The sequence below is a fragment of the Gopherus evgoodei genome, chromosome 2 (genome assembly GCF_007399415.2).
Source record: "Gopherus evgoodei ecotype Sinaloan lineage chromosome 2, rGopEvg1_v1.p, whole genome shotgun sequence".
NCBI lineage: Eukaryota > Metazoa > Chordata > Testudines > Testudinidae > Gopherus > Gopherus evgoodei.
The window spans coordinates 247,481,648-247,503,354 of record NC_044323.1 but is presented as its reverse complement, the minus strand read 5'-3'; the positions used below and the strand labels follow the sequence as shown (position 1 = coordinate 247,503,354).

At 41.5% G+C, this 21,707-nt stretch overlaps 1 protein-coding gene across 4 annotated transcripts in view; it reads right to left on the bottom strand.

The window, feature by feature from the left end:
- The window catches only part of RALYL (RALY RNA binding protein like), a 655,965-nt gene that overhangs the window by 124,527 nt on the left and 509,731 nt on the right, over positions 1-21,707 (bottom strand). For all 4 annotated transcript variants that reach the window (XM_030553367.1, XM_030553368.1, XM_030553369.1 and 1 more), the window contains one exon: positions 4,087-4,162. In XM_030553367.1, the coding sequence (XP_030409227.1) occupies positions 4,087-4,162 (76 nt within the window). The remainder of the gene's footprint in view (positions 1-4,086; positions 4,163-21,707) is intronic.

The following is a 21,707-nucleotide window of genomic DNA, read 5'->3' as shown; positions in this document are numbered from 1 at the left end:
CCAAGGGCCTCTAAACGTTGGCTTCCTCAGTCAATAGATCCAGATAGTTAATGTGTAAAAATGGGCAACTCAGTGTGGCAGAAGTGTGGCAAAATATAGAAAAACAGAGGTGAGGGTGTGTGAGAGAGAAGATGACAACATACCCATTGTCTAGGAACCTTCCATTTAGTTATTTCCTTGACCGGGAAGACTTTATGATCACTATTATGTAGGGCTGTCAATTAATTGCAGTTAACTCATGTGATTAACTCAAAAAAAAATCACGATTAAAAAATTAATCACAATTAATTGCAATTAAACAATAGAATGCCAATTAAAATGTATTACATATTTTGGGTGCTTTTCTACATTTCCATATCTATTGCATTCTGTGTTGTAATTAAAATCAAAGTGATATTATTTTTCATTACAAACATTCAAACTGTAAAAATGATAAAGAAAAGAAATAGCATTTTTCAATTTACCTCATACAAGTACCGTAGTGCAGTCTCTTTGTCATGAAAGTGCAACTTACAAATGTAGATTAATTTTTTGTTACCTAACTGCATTCAAAAATGAAACAATGTAAACCTTCAGAGTCTACTCAATCCTACTTCCTATTCAGCCAATTGCTAAGACGAACAAAGTTTGTTTACATTTACTGGTGATAATGATGCTCTCTTCTTATTTAAAATGGCATCAGAAAGTGAGAACAGACATTTTCATGGCACTTTTGTAGCCGACATTGCAAAGTATTTATGTGCCACATATGCTAAACATTCGTATGCCCCTTCATGCTTCAGCCAGCATTCCAGAGGACATGCTTACATGCTGATGATGCTCGTTAAAAAATAATGTGTTATTAAATTTGTGACTGAATTCCTTGGGGGAGAATTGTAAGTCCCCTGCTCTGTTTTACCCACTTATGCCATATATTTCATGTTATAGCAGTCTCTGATGATGACCCAGCACATGCTGTTCATTTTAAGTACACTTTCACTGCAGATTTGACAAAATGCAAAGAAGATACCAATGTGAGATTTCTAAAGATTGCTACAGCACTTGACTCAGGGTTTAAGAATCTGAAGTGCCTTCCAAAATCTGAGAGGGATGAGGTGTGGAGCATGCTTTCAGAAGCCTTAGAAGAGCTACACTCCAAAGCCGAAACTAGGGAACCCGAACCACCAAAACAGAAAATCAACCCTCTGCTGGTGGCATCTGACTCAGATAACAAAAATGAACATGTGTCGGTCCACACTGCTTTGGATATTTATCGAGCAGAACCCATCATCAGTCTGTATGCGTGTCTTCTAAAATGGCGGTTGAAGCATGAAGGGACATATTAATCTTTAGTGCATCTGGCACATAAATATCTTGTCACACTGGTTGCAATAGTGCCATTAGAATGCCTGTTCTCACTTTCAGGTGCCATTGTAAACAAGAAGCAAGCAGCATTTATTTTGAAAATGTAAACAAACTCATTTGTCTGAGAGATTGGCTGAACAAGAAGTAGGACTGACTGGACTTGCAGGCTCTACATTTTTACATTGTTTTATTTTTGAATGCAGGTTTTTTGTACATAATTCTACATTTGTAAGTTCAACTTTCATGATAAAGAGATTGCACTAAAGTACTTATATTAGGTGAATTGAAAAATACTATTTCTTTTGGGTTTTTTACAGTGCAAATGCTTGTAATAAAAATAAATATAAAGTGAGCACTGTACACTTTGTATTCTGTGTTGTAATTGAAATCAATATATTTGAAAATGTAGAAAACCCAGAAATATTTAAATGGTGTTCTATTATTGTTTAACAGTGCGATTAATCACAATTTATTTTTTAATCACTTGACAGCCCTACTATTATGGTTGCTGGTTATTATCTCCTGTCTCTATTACCTAAAGTTAATTAAGTGGAAAATGTTTCTGAAAGTGAATAACAGCTTGTTAGCAAAAAAAAAATATATATATATACAGTACAATTACAGAAACATCTACATACAGTTTTCTTTTTATGTACTAAGATGTGGGGCTCTGGTTTCTCAAAATTTGCATATGAATCCTTAAGTGGAAAAAATAAAGCCAATGAGATACCATTGTCCATAGACACAATATATCATCATAATACAATTACAAATGTTTCATGATGCATTCAAAATGTCAGTTGTCATGTCAGTGAAAAGTTCATTTTAACCTTTTAAACACAACAGCCATACATTCCAAAGTAAAGATCGTAGCCTTCAAAATAAAATGCTAGAAGCCAGAATGTCTTGTTGTATTTAGATACACAGGTTCTTCAGCCTCTTTTTGAAACAGTAACACAGAGATATAACAATTCCATGGCTACACAGGAGCATACCACCAAACCCTACTTTCAGAACTCAGTTGTCAGTAGTGATTAAAAACTCAGGACCTTCTGCTGTAAACAGAGAATCCTCCACCACTTGATCTAAAGGAGAATTTAGAATGCTTAGCACTTAAACTGGGTGATACTTTTTATGTTCACAAGGCCCTAACTTTAGTAATCACAATAATTCCGAGCATATTCATACAATGGAGCATAAAGATTTGAAATAAAAGCAGCAGCCAAGCTTTTAAAAATAACTACTGACTTTGGTTGCCTCAGTTGGTGGGTGTCCAACATGAAACACATTAAAGCAGCCTGGTTTTGGAAGAAATCTGAAAATCATCTGAAAATCACACCCCTTCAAGGTGCCTTCAAACTGAGCATTCCGAAATGGAAGCATCCAAAATCAATAGTCACTTTTGAACATGTTGGCAAGCATGTTTATTAAACTATCAATATATAATTTTATCTTTCTCACGCACAGGCACATACACAATTTTGTTAAATAATGTGTTTTAAAATATGTTTAAAATGATTTTCTGTCAAGCACCGCTATTTCCATTACTGCTCATACTACCCCAAAATACCCCTGCCCTCTCAAAACAAAACACCCCTGCCCTCTCAAAACAAAACAAAACAAAAACCTCTTACCAAATAAATCAAATTTAAGGATCTGTTTTAAATGTATTAAAAGTAAAGCAATCTAGGGGGAAAGGTCAAATTCCAGAGTGAGGATCTGAGTCTCATGTCACTTACACTGGCACACACTAAGTGCACATGTATACGCAACTGCAGGTGTGCTTCCCAGCTTGGGTAGACAGACACATGCTAGCTCTGCTCCATCTGGTATGTTAAAAATAGCAGTGTAGTTGGGGGTACCATGGCTGGTGGATCACGCTAGCCATCCAAGTACATACCCAGGGGGTCTGGGCAGATTTGACACTGACAAATGACTTGTTAAAAAGCTTGTTAATATTTTAATGGTCTCTAGGTATGTAATGAACTCATACAAATTTGAAGATAATTTTATTTTCTCTGCAGATGTTTCTCCTGTTCTACTTGGCATACAAAGGATATGGGCTCTGAGTTCTAGAAGAGGCAATGGGTGACATCCTGGCCCCAGTGATGTCAATTATAGTTTTCCCAATGACATCTGTCGGGTCAGGATGTCACCCAATATACTGATTTTGGTTCTTTATTTCTTTTCTGTATATGTGCAAATCATTACTAATGATCTGAGAAGGCATTTGAACACCTCCTGGGATTATTTATTAGAAAAAACATTTGGTTTTTGTTGTCCTATCAAATCCCGGCTATTATTTGTACTTTTTTTTTTTGCCAGTGCATATAAGGCAGGAATTCTGCTTTTTCCACCTGCTTCTTGTGTTTGTGTCAATTAAGTGCTTAATAAAGACATTAAATAGGCAGTTTTAGCAGAAGAAGCCAAAGGTAATTGTTCTGGAGTGAATCTCTTAAGAAGTATAAAATCTAACAGTACAGATCTCACCCTTTTCTCATGTTCTAAAACTTTTGGTTCCCACAAGACTTAACATTTCTGCCACTTAACATCTCCTTGATGTAATGTAACAGCACACACTCTAGTTACATAGGGAAAAATACCGACTTCATTTAACTCATATGGGCTATCCCCTGCCATCTAGTTGGAAATATTCTTAAAATAGGAACAAGGCCCTCAGGGTGGTATAATTTTCCCAATAAAATTGCAACTAGTTCCCAGCTATTTTAATAAACAACCTACCTGTAAAGGGCTGAAAGTGGCCGCTTGTTTCCAGGTTTTGGTCTGTATGGTTTTGGTTCTCCTGCCATGTTGATATCTGAAAGCAAACATTTGACACACATAAGCCAAATCTTAGCAGCTAAGAGTGAGTCTGCATGCACACAAGATGCTGTGAAAATGAATAATAAAAGATAGAACAGGAAAGTAAACCTAACATTCTGATCAAGTTTTAACTACTTTTAAGATGATGCTATAAAAGTGTCCTTTAAAAAAATATCTTGTTACCTTGCATAATGGTTTAAGCATCACACCAGTCAAGGTTAATATATAGAATTCATATTTTTTTATAATTTAATGGTGTGGTTTATGGAGATATTGTTAAGTTTGGGCTAATAATGTATCTCTGGTCTAGAAATGATCTGAATAGAGATTAGAAAAAGAGATAGATAGTCCTTTTAAGTCACTTCACCATTGTTCAGAAAAGTAGCTGTCACATGCCGTTGTGAAAGCCCATGATGACTCAGCCAGAATTCCTCCTTGTAATGTTTGAAGGAGTGCAGCATCAGCAGCCCCACCATATACCAGCCACCACAGCTCTCAGCGTTTAAAAATGGTAATACCCAGACAGATAATAGGTCCATATCCCCCACCTCCTGGGGTCCCTTTTAGAGTTAAGCAAATACATTTGTGGTGCTAGCTTGAAGTGTATCTTATACTCAGGGAACACAAGGTGTGTGATTCTGACTAATCCCTATGCCACCACAATCTGGTCCACAGATTGCCATCATCTCTGCCTTCCTCAAAAAATAAATTGAACTGCAATGTAAAATGACTTTTCCCAAACACAACCCTTTAGAGGAAGCAGAGAAAGTTCAGAGGGCAAATTATCTTCATAAAATGTACTTTATTGTTTTAAATATGTGTAATTAGTGCTTTGCACTCTGCTGTCCTCTAATCTGAAGCAAAGTCCTTACTGGGACAATGTGAGTCCTCGAAAGCTTTGTCACTTCAATGTAAAATTGCCATAGCTCCGCTGACTTCGTTGGCATTATTCCCGATTTGTATTGGCATAAATACAGGTAAATTAGTTTTAACTACTTTTAAGATGATGCTATAAAAGTGTCCTTTAAAAAAAATCTTGTTACCTTGCATAATGGTTTAAGCATCACACCAGTCAAGGTTAATATAATTTTGGAGGAAATACATTGTAATTTCCATATATAATTTTATCCTAAACAGTTACTTTCTCAGACGTCCTCTGTGCATTTCAGTGAAATGCTAGAAGCCTTGTATACTTCATAATGTATCTCCATTCCCTTACCCCAAGAGTCTATAGTGATCCTGAAAATATTCTAACATCTGATGTGTGAGCAGTCATTACTCACCCTGGATCTATTTACTGTACTCTCTTTGCCCTTCCTTGGAGTCGTACAAAAGGACTGAGCTAATCTGATGAGGGCACAATAGAAAATGTTCATAAATCCATTTTTAGTTCTAGTGAAAGTTACCAATGAAGAAAAAATCACAGCCTATTCTGTTGAGAATGCCTTGACGAAAGTGGTTATATGCATACTTACAAAATAGCTGTGGAAATAGAGGGCTACTGCAATTTCATGCACAGAGCCTTTAACTCTGCTTTAAACAGCAAGCAGTTTGGGCTATCTTATATAAATATGGTATTTTTGCAGGAAATTGGACATAATAGTGTCTACACCAGGGGTCGGCAACCTACGGCACGCGTGCCACCTTTGGCACATGAGCTGATATTGCCTGACATGTGGCTGCCAGCAGGGGTCCCAGTGTGAGCCACCGGGGTGTAGGGCCCTGAGCCTGCTGCGGGACGGGCGGCGGCTCACAGTCCCAGGAGCCGCAGAGCCCGAGCGCAGCTAGGGGGGAGCTGGGGGGGCACATGGGGACCGCCGCCCACATGCATCCGGTGCAGGATCCCTCCGAGGGAGGTCACCAGGCTGCAGCCTTGGCAGGCATGCCCCCCCAGCTCTGCCCTCACTGCGCTCGGGTTCTGTGGCTCCTGGAAGTATGAGCCACCACCACCACTGCCCTCTCACTGCTCCCCCCCCTCGCTGCCTCAGCACTCCACATGGAGTTTTGTCTGACTGGCATGGACCTGGTAAGGGGCAGTCAGGGGGGCAGGGGGAGGGTTGGATGGGTCAGGAATTCTGGAGGTCCTGTCAGAGGGTGGGGAGTGGTTGGATGAGCCGTGGGAGTCCCCAGGGGTCTGTCTGGGGGCGAGGGTGTGGATAAGGGTTGGGGCAGTCGGGGGACAGGTAGGGGGTAGGTTCCTGGGGGGGCAGTTTGGGTGGGGGGTCTCAGCAGGGGGCAGTCAGGGGACAAGGAGCACGGGGGTTGGGGGGAAGTGGGAGGGAGTGGATGGGGGCGGGGCTAGGGCAGGGCTCTCCCCTCTTTTTTGATTGTTGAAATATGGTAACCCTAGGGGAGGGGGGAGCCGGAGGGCGCATGGGGGCTGGCGCCCGCATACATCCACTGCAGCCTGCAGGAGCCCCCAGGGGGATGCCATGCCACAGCCTGGGCAGGAGAGTCGGGGGGACACAGCTGCTCCCTGCTAGTGGTGCTGCCGCCTTTGCAGGGCTGCTGCCCCCCTGTACCGTGCCAGCTCCTCCATGGCGGGGGCTTGCTGCTGCTGCAAGCGGGACACTCTGATTCTCTGGTGCCTCTGGAAGGCGGCTCCTCCCTGCCGAGCTGCTGCAGCGGCCCAAGCCCGGCAAAGCCAGTGAGTGGACTCGGGGCGGGGGCCACCTGGATGGGGTGGGGAGGGCTCGCAGGGGGGCTGTGCACCCTCCAGCAGAGTTCAGGGGGTGGGGAGGGGGGAACCTGGTCTGGGGAGCAGCCTCTGGGCATGGCTAGCCCCTGGGCAGGCTGACCCCTGGGTCTCTAAAGGCTCGTTGGGATTTGCCCCTCAATGAACTGATGTGCAAGGGGGGGGGGGTGCAAGGTGGAAGTTTCGCCTAGGGTGCAAAATATTCTTCCACCAGCTCTGCCCCAGGGGGTGCATGCACCCCAGGTTAAGCACCACTGCACTACACTGATAAGATCTGCATTTTAATTTAATTTTACATGAAGCTTCTTAAACATTTTAAAAAATGTGTTTACTTTACATACAACAATAGTTTACAGACTTATCGAGAGAGACCTTCTAAAAACATTAAAATGTATTACTGGCACGCGAAACCTTAAATTAGAGTGAATAAATGAAGACTCGGCACACCACTGCTGAAAGATTGCTGACCCCTGGTCTATACAGTAGAAGCTATGTGGAGAAGTAACCCTTTTACTTCAGCAAAGAAATTTTGTGACACCTTTGTAGACACTGAGACTAATTCACCTGTATTTATGCCAATACAAATCGGGAATAATGCCAACGAAGTCAGTGGAGCTATGGCAATTTTACATTGAAGTGACAAAGCTTTCTAGGACTCACATTGTCCCAGTAAGGACTTTGCTTCAGATTAGAGGACAGCAGAGTGCAAAGCAGTAGTGTGGGAAGACCACCTGTAGGGTGAGCAGACATGGTCTCCTTCACATAGCCCAGAAAGTGTCAGGCATCAAACTTTCCTTGGTAAATTCAAACGTTAAAATATAACTTTTTATATCTTTGACCACTTCCCCTACAGAAATTTGTTTAGTTTCAGAGTAAGCTGCCCAGAAGACTAATTTTTTCCCCCCAAGAGAAATTGTGAATGAAAGACCTTTATTTGAAAATGTTTAGTTGAAAAATGGATTTCCCACTGGATGTTTCGTACCATTTCAATAATTCCTTATCAAAATGAATATTTTAAATTAATTTTCACTTTAAATACTGTTTCATTTTAAAATATTGATTTAAAATGAAAAATTTCATTTCAAAATCTGAAATAGAAAAACTGACTTTTTTTTTGTCTGGAACTGACAGCTTCCCAGAAAGGAAAAAAAGAATTAGTTCAGTTGGAAAAAATTTTCACACGAAAAATTTCAACCTGATCTAGTTTCAAAGAATGTTGCTGTGTTGGAACTGGCATTGCACTAAATCAGTGGTTCTCATACTTATTTGATCGGCCCCCTCTTCTTTGTGTCAGTAGTCATTTACATGCACCCTTGCCCCCCCCAAGTACATATACTGCCACTCAGCTCTGAAGACAGCACTGTGCCAGCAGCAGCACAGAAGGGAGGCAATGTGAAAAGTTATATTTGTCATCACTTTTCATAGCAGACTTAGTGCCCCATTGCCACTCTTACTTCTGTGTTGTTGCTGCCACCCTGGGGCTGACAGCAGGAGACCTGCCACCTCAAGATGAAGGATTAGATCTGAGTCTGGGGTGCTTTCTGGTGAAGCATCGAGAGGAGAGAAGGAGAACTCAGACTTGGGTGGCTGGGCTCCGGCTGCCCTCTTTATCTTCACCTCTATGTAGGCATGGCTGACAGCGAGAAGTCTTAAAAAAAAAAAGCACACAGCTCACGCCTCCCTTGATGTGTTCCCATGCCTCCCCTGGGATGCTTGCCCCATTTGAGAACCACTGCAATAAATCATTTTCTGTTAAGTGACCAACATATTTTTTCTTACTGGTGTATAAAGTTGGGTGAATATTGGAGCCAGTTTTCATATTCCCTACTAATTGCTTTACTTCATTTAAATGTTCATACAAATTTGTGTTTTTAAAAAAAATAAATTGTGTATTTTTTCAAATATGCATATCTTAAAAAGGGTATATCATTTATACTGATACTGACCTGTCAGTATCAGCTTCAGACATTTGCAGGAAGTGATTGAGAACCATTGTTACCTGGGTTGGACTTCCATTTACCTCCTGGAAAACTAAGTATTAGAATTGGAATGGAAATTTCATCCTGCAACCTTTACTATAATTAAAGCCTTCCACGCAATTTTAATATGACAGCTTTAGGTCATTGACTTTGCTGACTTTCACCATCTCTTCCTAAAACTCAGTCAAATTTTGTGGAAAAATGCAATATTTATAATCTGCTTTTGAAAAACATGTAAGGTTGTAGCATTAATCTCCATATACTTCTCATGTCTATCATCTACTCTTCTTCATTGGTTTATGTATTTATTTTTCCAGAACTTTGACCAAGGTCACTTTGAACACAAAAGTATTCTCAGATCTTTTTCCATGTCCTTTGGGTACAGAGAAGTGTTATCTTTGTGATTTAATTGTAGACCTACATTCGTAAAGTTGTACAAATTCATCCAATGCAGATGAATGTTTTTGTTTTAGCCAAATACTGTCAGAAAAAAAACATCATCAGAAAACACAGCAGGAAAGCTGCTTAGACTCAGTTAAGATACTATCAGGTACAAATAAATCCCTAAAGGCAGTACCTGGAAAAACTGAATTGCATTATTGTATCAATAGCAATAGTGAGAACTGCTCTTTAATACAGGGAATATTTTGAAGAGAAGGCACATCCGTGGGGCTTTTCCATTTATTATTTCTGTTTTCGGTTTACTTTTCAATCATTCAGTTTAACTATCCACCTTGAATGTCCCTTGAAATGTGTGTTAACTCCTTATGCTAAACAACCTGTTGCACCCCGTATTTAGCTGTGATATTGAGTATATTTCCCTGACCTGAAAAAGAGCTCTGTGTAAGCTTGAAAGATTGCCTCTCTCACCAAACAGAAGACGATCCAACCAAAGATATCATCTCACTCATCTCGTGTCTCAAAAGAAAACCGACATTTTAAATCCATTAATTCTTGTCACATATTCTTCTTTTTATTAAGATAGTGCCTAAAAGCCTCAGTCATGGACCAGGACTCTATTGTGTTAGGTGCTGTACAAACACAGAACAAAACGATGCTCTCTGCCCCACAGAGCTGACTATCTAAACAAATAATATATATACACATACACATATGCACATCTATATTAGTATTCTCAGCTAATGTCAGTTTAAAAAAAACATTTTGTATTAAAAATTGTAAGGGCAGGTCACATGCAAGGGACAGTAAAATCTATGAAACATCTTGAATTCGATGAAATCCAAGTATGTGGATTAGCTGACTGGTGGCTACAAGACCACAACTGAAAAATCTGCTGACCTGAAAGGATGCCTGGAAAATGTGCTGTCTACCTGAAGCCTGCAGCTGAGACATTACAGAAAGGTTGCCGAGAAGTATCCAGCCCTCTGACCACTAACCTATGCTGCACATCCGTGTGGGCACTAATGTCCGAAGTATGACTCTCAGCGGATCAGTAGTGACTATAGGGCTCTGGGAGCAGGGAAAGAGGAATAAGAGGCACAGGTTGTGTTCTTGTCCATGCTCCCAGTTGAGGACAATGGCCCAGGCAGGGCGACATGCATCCTGGAGATGGATGCATGGATGCACATTTAGTGTCAATAGGACAGGTTTGGTTTCCTCAACCATGGGATGCTGTTCTGAGTAGAGAGTCTGCTGGGAAGAGATGGGGTCCACCTGACCAATCAGGGGAAGAGCATCTTTGAGCACTGACTCAGCAACCTAATGAGGATGGATTTAAACTAGGATCAAAGAGGACAGGTGACAGAAGCTGGGAATGGTTGACAGGGGATGAATTACTTGATGATTACCTGTTCTGTTCATTCCCCCTGAAGCACCTGGCATTGGCCACTGTCAGAAGACAGGATACTGGGCTAGATGGATCTTTGGTCTGATCCAGTATGGCCTTTCTTATGTTTTTGACAAAAACCCACAGATACGCCTAAAAAAGGTGACTTTAACAAAGGGCTAGATGTTGGGTGGTGTGGGGGGAAGGGGAGGATAACCATGAAATTACAATAGGATCATAGGACTAACAAGAGGGAAACCCATGGGGGGAAATTGCTCAACATCTTAGATATCTATACACAACGGCAAGGAGCCCGGGGAATAAACAGGAAGAACTGGAAGTATTAGTACATACATTAAATTATGACTTCATTGGAGTCACAAAGACTTAGTGGGATAACTTTTATGACTGAAATATTGGTATAGAGGGATATCACTTGTTCAGGACAGGAGGATAAAAGAAGAGGAGTTGCATTATACATCAAGAACAGATACACTTGTTCTGAAATTCAGAAGGAGGTGAAAGGCAGACCAGTTGAAAGTCTCTGGGTCAAGATAAAAGAGGTAAAAAATAAGGATGATATCATGCTAGGGCTCTATTGTAGACCACCAGATCAGAAAAAGGAGGTGGATGAGGCATTTGTAGAACACAGAAACATCCAAAACACCAGATCTGGTAGTAATGGGGAATTTTAACTACCCAGACTTCTGTTGGAAAAGTAATACAACAAAACACAAATTTTTCAATAAGTTCTTGAAACATATCTGGGCAACTTTTTGTTTCAGAAAGGGGAGGAAATATTGAGGGGGACAGCCATTTTAGACTTAATTCTGACCAACAAGGAGAAGCTGGTAGTGAATCTGAGGGTGGAAAGCAATTCAGATTAAAATGAATGTCAGAGATGTCATGATTCTAAAGAAAGGAAAGAGTGTGAGCAGCAGAAGTACAATGAACTTCAAAAAAGCAGACTTTAACAGAGACAGAATGGTAGGTAAGGTCCCATGGGAAGGAAAACTAAGAGAAAAAGGAGATCTGGAGAGCTGGCAGTTTCTCAAGAATACAATATTAAAGGCACAACTGCACATTATCCTGCTGTGAAGCTAAGATAGGTGCTATATCCTTGGGTGCAGCTGGTTTAGGAAGAAATCACTTGAGGCCAGACAGCAGACAGCTAACAAAACTACCATTTATTTACAGACACAGAGCTCGCCTAACAGGCCGAAGCTGGCTGGGCTATCCCCTAATAATCTAACTCAGTTGCCATAGGAACAAAAACCATGACAACCAAATACACAACATATTCCTCCCCCCCAATAAGAACATCCTCTAAATAAAACACACACTAGACTAGAGAAGGAGGGTAGACTGCCTCCATTCCCGGATAAACCCTGGGGATTATTTTGCCCCATAACCGTGGGTTCGCCCTAACTAAAGATCCAGCTGATGAGGAGGCCTTCTGTCTCTAGGTGGATTACGGCGAACTTCTGGTGTTGTTGCACTCGAAAGTACCATGGGCTCAGGATCCGCAGCACGAACAGGTGAGGAGGTGGTATCAGCTCGTACTGGGCAAAGGGGTATCTCAGCCGCCGGCAGTAATGGAGGAGAACAGTCAGGAACAGGTGATTTGTGATTTGGTGTCTCACCAGAAGAGGTGAAGTCAGACCACTCAACTGTAGATGTGTCCTGAGGACTGGCATGACCTAGCAACAGCTGATCTACATGTCGCCACCAGGTAAGATTCTCTGCAGTCCGGAGTGTCTAGGAAACGGGTCCTGTTTGAGTGGTGATCGTGGCCGGGACCCATTTAACTCTGGAAGTATAATTCAGAGCCAAAACTGGCTGTCCGGGCTAAAGGTTCGGTCTTTTGCTCTGGGTGCCCATCTGATGACTTGATATTGCTGCTGATGTTGCACAATTTGTTGGGATTCAGAAGGTTTCAGCAGATCAAAGCAAGTATGCAACTGTCGTCCCATCATTAGAAAGGCCGGGGATGCCTGGGTCGTAGCATGAGGTGTGTTTCTGTAGGAAAGTAAGGAGGTATCCAGACGCTTTTGAATGGAGTGTTGTCCCCTTGCTGATTTCAAAGCGTGTTTCACTGTCTGCACAAATCTTTCAGCTAATCCGTCGGTGGATGGATGATATGGTGCTGACGTGATGTGGTGTATCCCATTTGCCTTCATAAAATTTTGAAACACCTGAGAGACGAACTGCGGTCTGTTGTTGCTCACAAGTTGTTCTGGCACACCAAAATGACTAAAGAGTCCCCGTAGTTTTTGGATAGTACTCTCTGCAGTAGTGGACTGCATTATAGAGACTTCTGGCCATTTAGAATGGGCATTTACTGCCACCAAGAACATGCTTCCTTCAAGGGGGCCAGAGAAGTCAATGTGAATATATTGCCACGGGTTTTCAGGCCAGTCCCATGGGTGTAGGGGTGCCCACTGGGGTGCATTCCTCACACCCTGACATGACATACAAGCTTTTGCCTTCTCTTCAATAGCACCATCCAATCCAGGCCACCAAAAATAGCTTCGTGCAATTTCCTTCATGTGCACTATTCCACAGTGACCGGAATGTAGCTGTTCTAACATCTGTGATCTCAGTGGTGGTGGAATAATGACACATCTCCCCCACAACAAACAACCAGAGTGGACCGATAACTCCGTCCTCCTGGACATGTAGGTAACAAGATCGGGTGAGACCGGAGAGATTTGTCGAGATTTTCCATGCATCACCAGGTCCATAACTTGGGACAATACTGGGTCAACACGAGTTGCCTTCTTTATGTGAGTAGCCATGATGGGTGTATTCTCTACCTGTTCAAAGTAGAAGATTTCCTTTTGGGCACTATCTTGATGTTTGACCGGCAAAGGCAACCTTGAGAGGCCATCTGCATTGCCCTGCAGAGTGGATTTCTGATATTTGATTTCATATGTGTGTGCTGAAAGTAACAATGCCCAATGTTGCATACGACTGGCAGCTAATGGGGGAATGCCTGTGTAGGGTCCAAAAATTGATGTCAGAGGTCGATGGTCTGTGAGAAGAGTAAACTTTCGCCCAAACAGGTACTGATGAAACTTCCGAATTCCAAAAACAATTCCTAATGCCTCACATTTGATTTGGGCATAGTTAGTTTCTGCTTTGCTTAGAGTGCGTGAAACAAAAGCAATAGGTCTCTCTTCTCCCAAAGGCATAATGTGTGACACGACTGCTCCCACTCCATAAGGGGAGGCATCACAGGCCAATTGTAGGGGTAAGGATGGATCAAAGTGCGTTAGAACTTCAGAATTTAGCAACGCATCCTTAGCTTTGTTAAATGCAACATCAGGCTTCAGTCCACTTCCAGGCCTTGTTCTGCCCCAGGAGCTCATGAAGTGCTTTTAGCAGTGTGGCTAACTGTGAGATGAACTTTCCATAATAGTTCAGTAGTCCTAGAAACGAGCGCAGCTGGCTTACATTTCGAGGTGGGGGAGCCTCCACAATAGCTTTAACTTTTGCAGGGGCCTTATGAAGACCTGCAGAATCAATGATGTGTTCCAAATATTCAACAGAGGGCTTGAAGAATTCACACTTGTCTTTGCGAACTCATAGGCCATACTCTTCCAGTCTTTGTAGGGTAGCCTCTAAATTCTTTAAGTGATCCTCTTCATTCCTTCCAGTGACCAGGATATCATCCAGATAGCACTGAACTCTGGACAAGCCCCACAAGATCTGGTCCATAGCCCTCTGGAACAGGGTGAGAGCAGACGTTATTCTGAAGGGCAGGCAACAGTATCGATAAAGCCCCTTATGAGTCACAATAGTCAACAGCTCTTGGGACTTTTCATCGACGTGCATCTGTAAATATGCTTGACTCAGATCAATCTTACTGAACTTTCGTCCCCCAGCCAGGCCTGCGAAGAGGTCATCGATGCAGGGAAGCGGGTATTGCTCTGCACACAACATTGGGTTGACAGTGACTTTAAAATCACCACAAATCCGGAGAAAGCCATCTTTCTTCACTATTGGAACAATAGGAGTGGCCCATGGGCTAAGGGTAACTGGTATTAGGACTCCATTGGTGACCAGGCGCTCCAGGTCTGCTTCAACTTTTGGCCTGATGGCATATGGCACAGTTCGGGCTTTCAGATATTTTGGTGGACTGTCAGGTTTAATGTTCAATGTCACAGTGATTCCCTTCATACTTCCCAAATCCTCTCCAAAAACAGCAGCATGTTTCCTTAGTATAGGAGTTAGACTGGTTTCTTCTTTAGTCATCCGGTGCCCTTCTGCCCAGTTCAGCTGAATCTGTCCAAGCCAAGACCTACCCATTAAGGCTGGGTAGTTACCTCTCACCACAAACAGTGGCAATTTAGCAGCCTGTCCATTGAGCTCCACCTTAACATCAATAGTGCCCAACATGGGCACAGCTTCTCCCGTATACGTCTTCAGAACAGTTTTTGTTGCCTTAAGCAGAAGGTGCTGTAGCTTTTCTTTATATACAGTCTCGGAGACCAGCAAGATGGCTGCACCGGTGTCCAGTTCCATGCGTATAGGTTTGTCATCCAACAACGGGGTTACCCAGTATTCATGTGAGCCCACTGCCAAAGACAAAACATGCAGTGGCACTTCCTCTTGCGATGAGGTGTCACCTTGATCATCCTGGGTCTGCTCTAGGGTATGCAGGGTTCCTCTTTTTGTCGGCCAGACCACAGGCCTCTTTTTCTTTTGTTTATAAGCACGCTCAGTGTGTCCCTTTTTGCCACAGTGTCGACACACCAGGTCCTTACACCAGCATTCTGATGCCTGATGACCTGGCTCACCACAGCGGTAACATTCTTGACTCTGCAGTTTTGTGACACTTTTTGCACTCTAGGGGATGCACCAATGTATTGTGCCTCCCTTGTAGCCAGTTCCATGGAGACAGCAATATCAACAGCCTTCTGTAATGTAAGCTGAGCCTCTGTCAGTAGGCGCTTCCGTATAGCTTCACTGTACAGGCCACACACTAACCTGTCACGCAGGGCATCATTTAACATCTCTTTAAATTCACAGTGTTCTGCTAGCTTTTTTAAAATTGCTACAAATTGTACAACTGTTTCATCTTCTTTTTGGTCTCTTTTGTGGAACCGATATCTTTCAGCAATTACCAGTGGTTTTGGGGAAAAATGGGACCCCAGGATTTCTACAATGTCACTGTAAGATTTAGTCTCAGGCTTAACAGGGTGTGTAGTAAGCTGCATAGCAGGGAGTAGGCTTTAGCCCCTACAACACTTAAGAATACTGGCACCTTCTTCGCTTCTGTAATGTCATTTGCAATAACAAAAAGCTCAAAACGCTCAGTATACACATGCCACTGTTGGTGTCACTAGGCATAAATCTAGGCCTCAATGAACCAAAGCTCCTCCATGTTGAACTCTACTTGATCTAGAAAGCTAGCAGCTGTGAAATTAAATGTGCAACAGTAAGTTATCAGTTGCAGCACAGCTCAAACCGGTCTAAAGCAGTAGCGATAAGGCCTGTGCACCTTTAGCAGGGCAAGATAACTTGCAGAAGGAAAACTTACTAACGAGCTGCCGCGGCCAAGATTACTTAATGCACCTGCACTTATGTAATTGCTATAGGGGGAGGAAGGAGAAGGAGGGGGGAAGAAAGAAGAAAGAGAAAAAAAAACATAAAAAGGGAAAAGCCATTTGTGTAGGTGTGCTTGATTTGAGGCATCAGTCTCCTTGCACTGCTTTGAGATCTCAATTAAATTTTGTTTGCTTCTTCACCGTGGTGTGTTTATTGGAGAGAAGGACACTTGGTAACGAACCCCGCTGTTGCCCCCCTCAGGCACTTTGTGTCGGCAACACCACTGCACTATATTCTCATCAAAAGGTTCCAGTGGCACAGTCAGAATAGCCATGATTTTCAGTTTCACTTTCACAGTCAGTGCAAACAAGCAGTTTTTTTGTTTTTTGTTCTTTACCTTGACTTCTACTTCCTTCTGTTACTGGAGCAGCACCGGAATCCCACCCTCATTGCCACGTGTTATATTCTTGAGGGCAGCTGGTTTCGGAAGAAATCACTTGAGGCCAGACAGCAAACAGCTAACAAAACTACCATTTATTTACAGACACAGAGCTCGCCTAACCGGCCGAAGCTGGCTGGGCTATCCCCTAATAATCTAACTCAGTTGCCATAGGAACAAAAACCATGACAACCAAATACATAACAATAGGAAGATGAGTAAGAAGCCATTACAGCTCCCCCAGGAGCTCTTTAATGACTTGAAAATCAAAAGGGAATCCTACAAAAAGTGGAAACGTGGGCAAATTGCTAGGGATGAGAACAAAAGAATAGCACAAACATGTAGGGATAAAATGAGAGGCTAAGGCACAAAATGAGTTACACCTAGCCAGGTTCATAAAAGGCATTAAGAAGACATTCTTAAAATACATTAAGAACAAGAGAAAGGAAAGTGTAGGTTCTCTACTTAGGGGGAAGAAGAGCTAGTAATTGATGACAACAAGAAAGTTGAGATGTTTAATTCCTGTTCTGCTTCAATCTTCACTAAGAAAGTTAAAAGTGATCAGGTACTTATTGCAATATTTCAACAAGGGGGAAGGAAACAAGCCAAAATATGGAAAGGACAGGTTTAAGCATAATTAGAAAAGTTAGAGAAATTCAAGTAATCAGAGCCTAGTGAAATTCAGCCTAGGGTACTTAAGGAACTAGCCGAAGCAGCCTCAGAACCATTAGCAATTATCTTTGAGACCCCTTGGAGGGTGGGAGGTCCCAGAGTACTGGAGAAGGGCAAATGTAGTACTTATCTTTAAATAGGGGAACAGAGAGGACCCAGGGACTGGTCAACCTAAATGAAATAATACTGAAGCAAATTATTAAACAATCAATTTGTAAGCATCTAGAAGATAATAGGGTTACAACAAACAGCCAGCATGGCTTTGTCATGAACATATTAGGCCAAACCAACCTAATTTCCTTCTCTGACAAGATAACTGATCTAGTGGGATAGGATGAACCAGTAAATGTGTTATATCTTGATTTTAGTTAGGCTTTTGACAGTCCCACATGATATTCTCATAAGCAAATAAGGGAAATGTAGTCTAAATAAAATTACTATAAGGTGGGTGCACAACTGCTTGAAAAATTGCAATCAAATAGTAGTTATCAACGGCTTGGTATCAAACTGGGAGGGTATATCTACCGGGGTCCTGCAGGGGTCAGTCCTGGTACTAGCCAATTGTCTCATTAATGATTTGGATAATGGAGTGGAGAGTATGTTTATAAAATTTGCAGATGACACTAAGCTGGGAGGAGTTGAAAGCACTTTGGAGGATAGGATTAAAATTGAAAATGGCCTTGACAAATTGAAGAATTGATCTGAAATCAACAAGCGAAATTCAGTAAAGATAGGTGCAAAGTACTACACTTAGAAAGAAAAAATCAAATGTACAAATACAAAATGGGGAATAACTGACTAGGTGGTAATACTGCTGAAAAGGACATGGTGGTTATAATGGATCACAAATCAAATGAGTCAACAATGTGATGCAGTTGAGAAAAAGGCTAATATAATTATTTATTATATTAATAGGATTGTTGTATTTATTATCCCACTCTACTTGGCAGGGGTGAGGCTTCATCTGAAATGCTATGTCCAGTTCTGGGCATCACACTTTAGGAAGGATGTGGACAAATTGGAAAGAATCCCGAGAAGGGCAACAAAAATGATAAGGGGTTTAGCAAACAAGACCTTATGAGGAAAGGTTTAAAAAAAACTGGGAATGAAGACTGAAAGGGCCCCAATAATAGTCTTCAAATATTTAAAACCTGCTATAAAGAGAACTGTGATTGTTTGCCACATCCACTAAAGATAGGAAAGTAATGGTCTTAATTTGCAACAAGGGAGAGTTAGGTTAGATATTAGGAAAGTCTTTCTAACTGTAAGAGTAATTAAACTCTGCAATAGGTTACCAAGGGATGCTGTGGAATCCCCACCACGGAAGGTGTCGTGGAAGGTTTTTAAGAACAAGTTAGACAAACACCTGTCAGGGACGGTCTAGTTTTACTTGGCCCTTCATCAGCACAAGGAGCTGGACTTCATGGCCTCGAGGTCCCTTGCAGCCCTACATTTCTAGCATTCTATGGCTTCCATCACAGCTCAGCAGCACATGAATAACTAAGCAGGTTAAAGGGCAGGGGAGAGAATTTTTTTTTATTGAATTCTCAGAGGTCCCATGCTCCTTCAACGGTGTTTGAATTTGAACACTGTATAGGGGTATGCTTATGAAGAAAAATAAAATCATCTTATTCTCTGAGAACTGATGCTTCCACTACAGACCATTCAAAAATCAAAGTCCAAAATGGGCATAAAATTAAACTTCCCTGTTCTTGTAAATACCCACTTTTTCCAAAGCATAAAGCTAGCAAGAAAATTTCAAGCCAACTGTCAATCATTTGTATACTGTTAGGATCCACAATAGGTCAGGTACTGTCTACACTTATAGGAAGACACCCTTTCTACCCAATATGCTTACAAACTGTCTTTAAGTTGTTTTATGATGTCTTTAAATATATTCTAATTGAAAGCTGTGTAGTACCTTGAGTACCTCACTCTGGGTTGAGAATGGAATATGGCAAAAGGTCAGAGAAAGCTAGTGTTGCCTTTTCACATCCAATTATTTTCCAGTTCTGTCTAAGATTAGCCGTGAATTTGTTAACATTTCTCAGGAAACATGCTTTCATACTGTTTCTAGACCAACCGGAAATCTTGTGAGATAACATGGTTCATCCATCATTAGTTTCATAGTAGACATTTACATTTATTAGGTCATAAAGTTTGTGTCAAATAAAGTTGTTGGCAACAGTGTGAAGATGTACCTACTGTCAATGATTCTTCCCTCCAGAATGCAAATAAACAGAGCTCTTGAAACCTGCAGATATCCGTGGACCATGTTTGCAGATTGTGGGTCAGATGTGGACACAAATTTTGTACCAACGCAGGGCTCTACAGATAAACACCACTGCTTCCACTGTAAAATTAACTGATACATTTGTAATTTGACAAGAGACATAGTGATGCATGTTTCCTTCTCAGAAGGAACGATCAAGCCTACAGGCTTCTGAATCGTTATGAATCATCATATAGCATATAGTAGTAGTAGTATTTAACATTATCACCACAATATTACTAAGGTACTACTATATTTAGAAAAATGACTATGCAAAAAGGAACATTATTACTCAACAAAATCTCTGTGAATTCAAAGTCATATTTGATTACTTTTCTGAATAAAATAGTTGTTTACTACTTTCTATTGTTAGAATAGCGGAGCCAATAAAGCTATGAGACAAGGACCTAGATTATTTTCTGTCTTATGCACCATCAGCAGAATTGATAACTAATTTTGAATACAGAATCTTTGTTGCTAATAATATTGTCCAGATCCCTGAGGTTGCAGAGCTAGCAAATTACATATAAACTAAATAAATTTGATATTTAAATCATTGAGAGACAGCATACATGGAACTCCACAATGATATCTGCACAGCATGTCCACTTCAAAACAATATTTAATTACAGTGCCTGAAATCAATGATGTGTCATAAAAACCAGAATGCTCCACACATGGGGAACTTCAAACAATGCATATACTATATCAAAGGGAATTGTAACCAAGTCATGTTACACTTAGCAGTTATCTACCTTACAAAGTTTAGACTGTACATCAATTGCTTGTCTCTCTCAGCAATAAGAGTAAACCATTTTTGTGGCTTGAATAAGAAAGCAATTAAGTTATTTTAAAATGTCGGAAATGCCAACTGCCATAAGCGGGTCTAGGCTTTGCTCTACTCTGTGCCAAATTTTTGGAGCTGTGAAGGAAGAAACTTCCCAGAAAATTAATTACAAACTCAAATAAACATTGTTTGTAAAATATAAAACAAAGGTGTGTGACATGCTATTCACCTAGAGTGCTAAAAATAATTTGCTCACATGTATCCGCTGCATTTGCATTTTCTCTGAGCATACAAGTAGCTGGAAATTTTCTTTATACTAACTAAGATGACAGCTTTTGTAAATGCTTCAACCAGAAAGAGCTGCCTTTTTGAATAGTTTAAGAAAGTGCTTTGTTCAACTATCTCTTCTTAACACCATTGACTAACTGAAGTGTCAGGCATGCTGATGTTTGAAATCCTTTCCCCACCTCACACCCTGCAAAACCTTATTCAGTTCTACAGAAAATCCTGACCCTTATATACAAACTTAGCAAACAAATCTTGCACCAAGTTGGGTCTCTGGGGAAGCAGGAGGGAAATGGAATTCTCTACTTAGGTTGCAGAGCAAGAGCAGAGCTGCTTTGTGGCAGATACTACAGCCTTGGAGCTTCTATAGTTTTCATATCCCCTACGCTACTCTTTACCTGTGTGGAAGCACATTCCCTGGCCATGTCTTAGGTGACTCTCCTAAAACACTCCATGTAGTGGGGCTCAGACATTCACTGTACAACAGTTGACTGCAGTGTGCAGAGGCGGAGACCTCCTTCCTCTCACCTCAAAAGGGAAGAGCACTGGTTCATTGCCTTTGAAGTTCTTATCCTTCCACAAGATTTGGTCCAGAGTGAAGAACTTCTACAGTTACCAAGGGTTGCACCTCAACTGGCCAAACTACAGTATGGGGCAAGTATAATCGCCTCCCCTTTAGTGGGCTCCTTTGCATTTGAAGATGTGTTTGAATTGTCCCTCCCTGGCATGGTATGAGCCCAACCAAGTTCTCCGCATAGCAGTGCTAAAGGATAGTAGAAGTCGGGGCATAGAAGCTAGGGATGGAAGATTCACTACTACATGGATCGTCACACAGGGATCTGCGATTGGGCTGGAGTAGCCTTTGGGGTAGTGATTCTGGAGCTGCTCCATCACCCAGAGAGCAGAATTTCCATCTCACATGCATCTGTGTAGGGCTTAGCCTGCCTACCCCTAAATATATATGTATATAAAGTCAAATAAGGCAACAGAGATTGGGGGGGAGGGATTGTAAAATGTCACATGACATTTATTTATTTATGCGTTTTGGAGAGCAACAAAACTGCTTGGATGT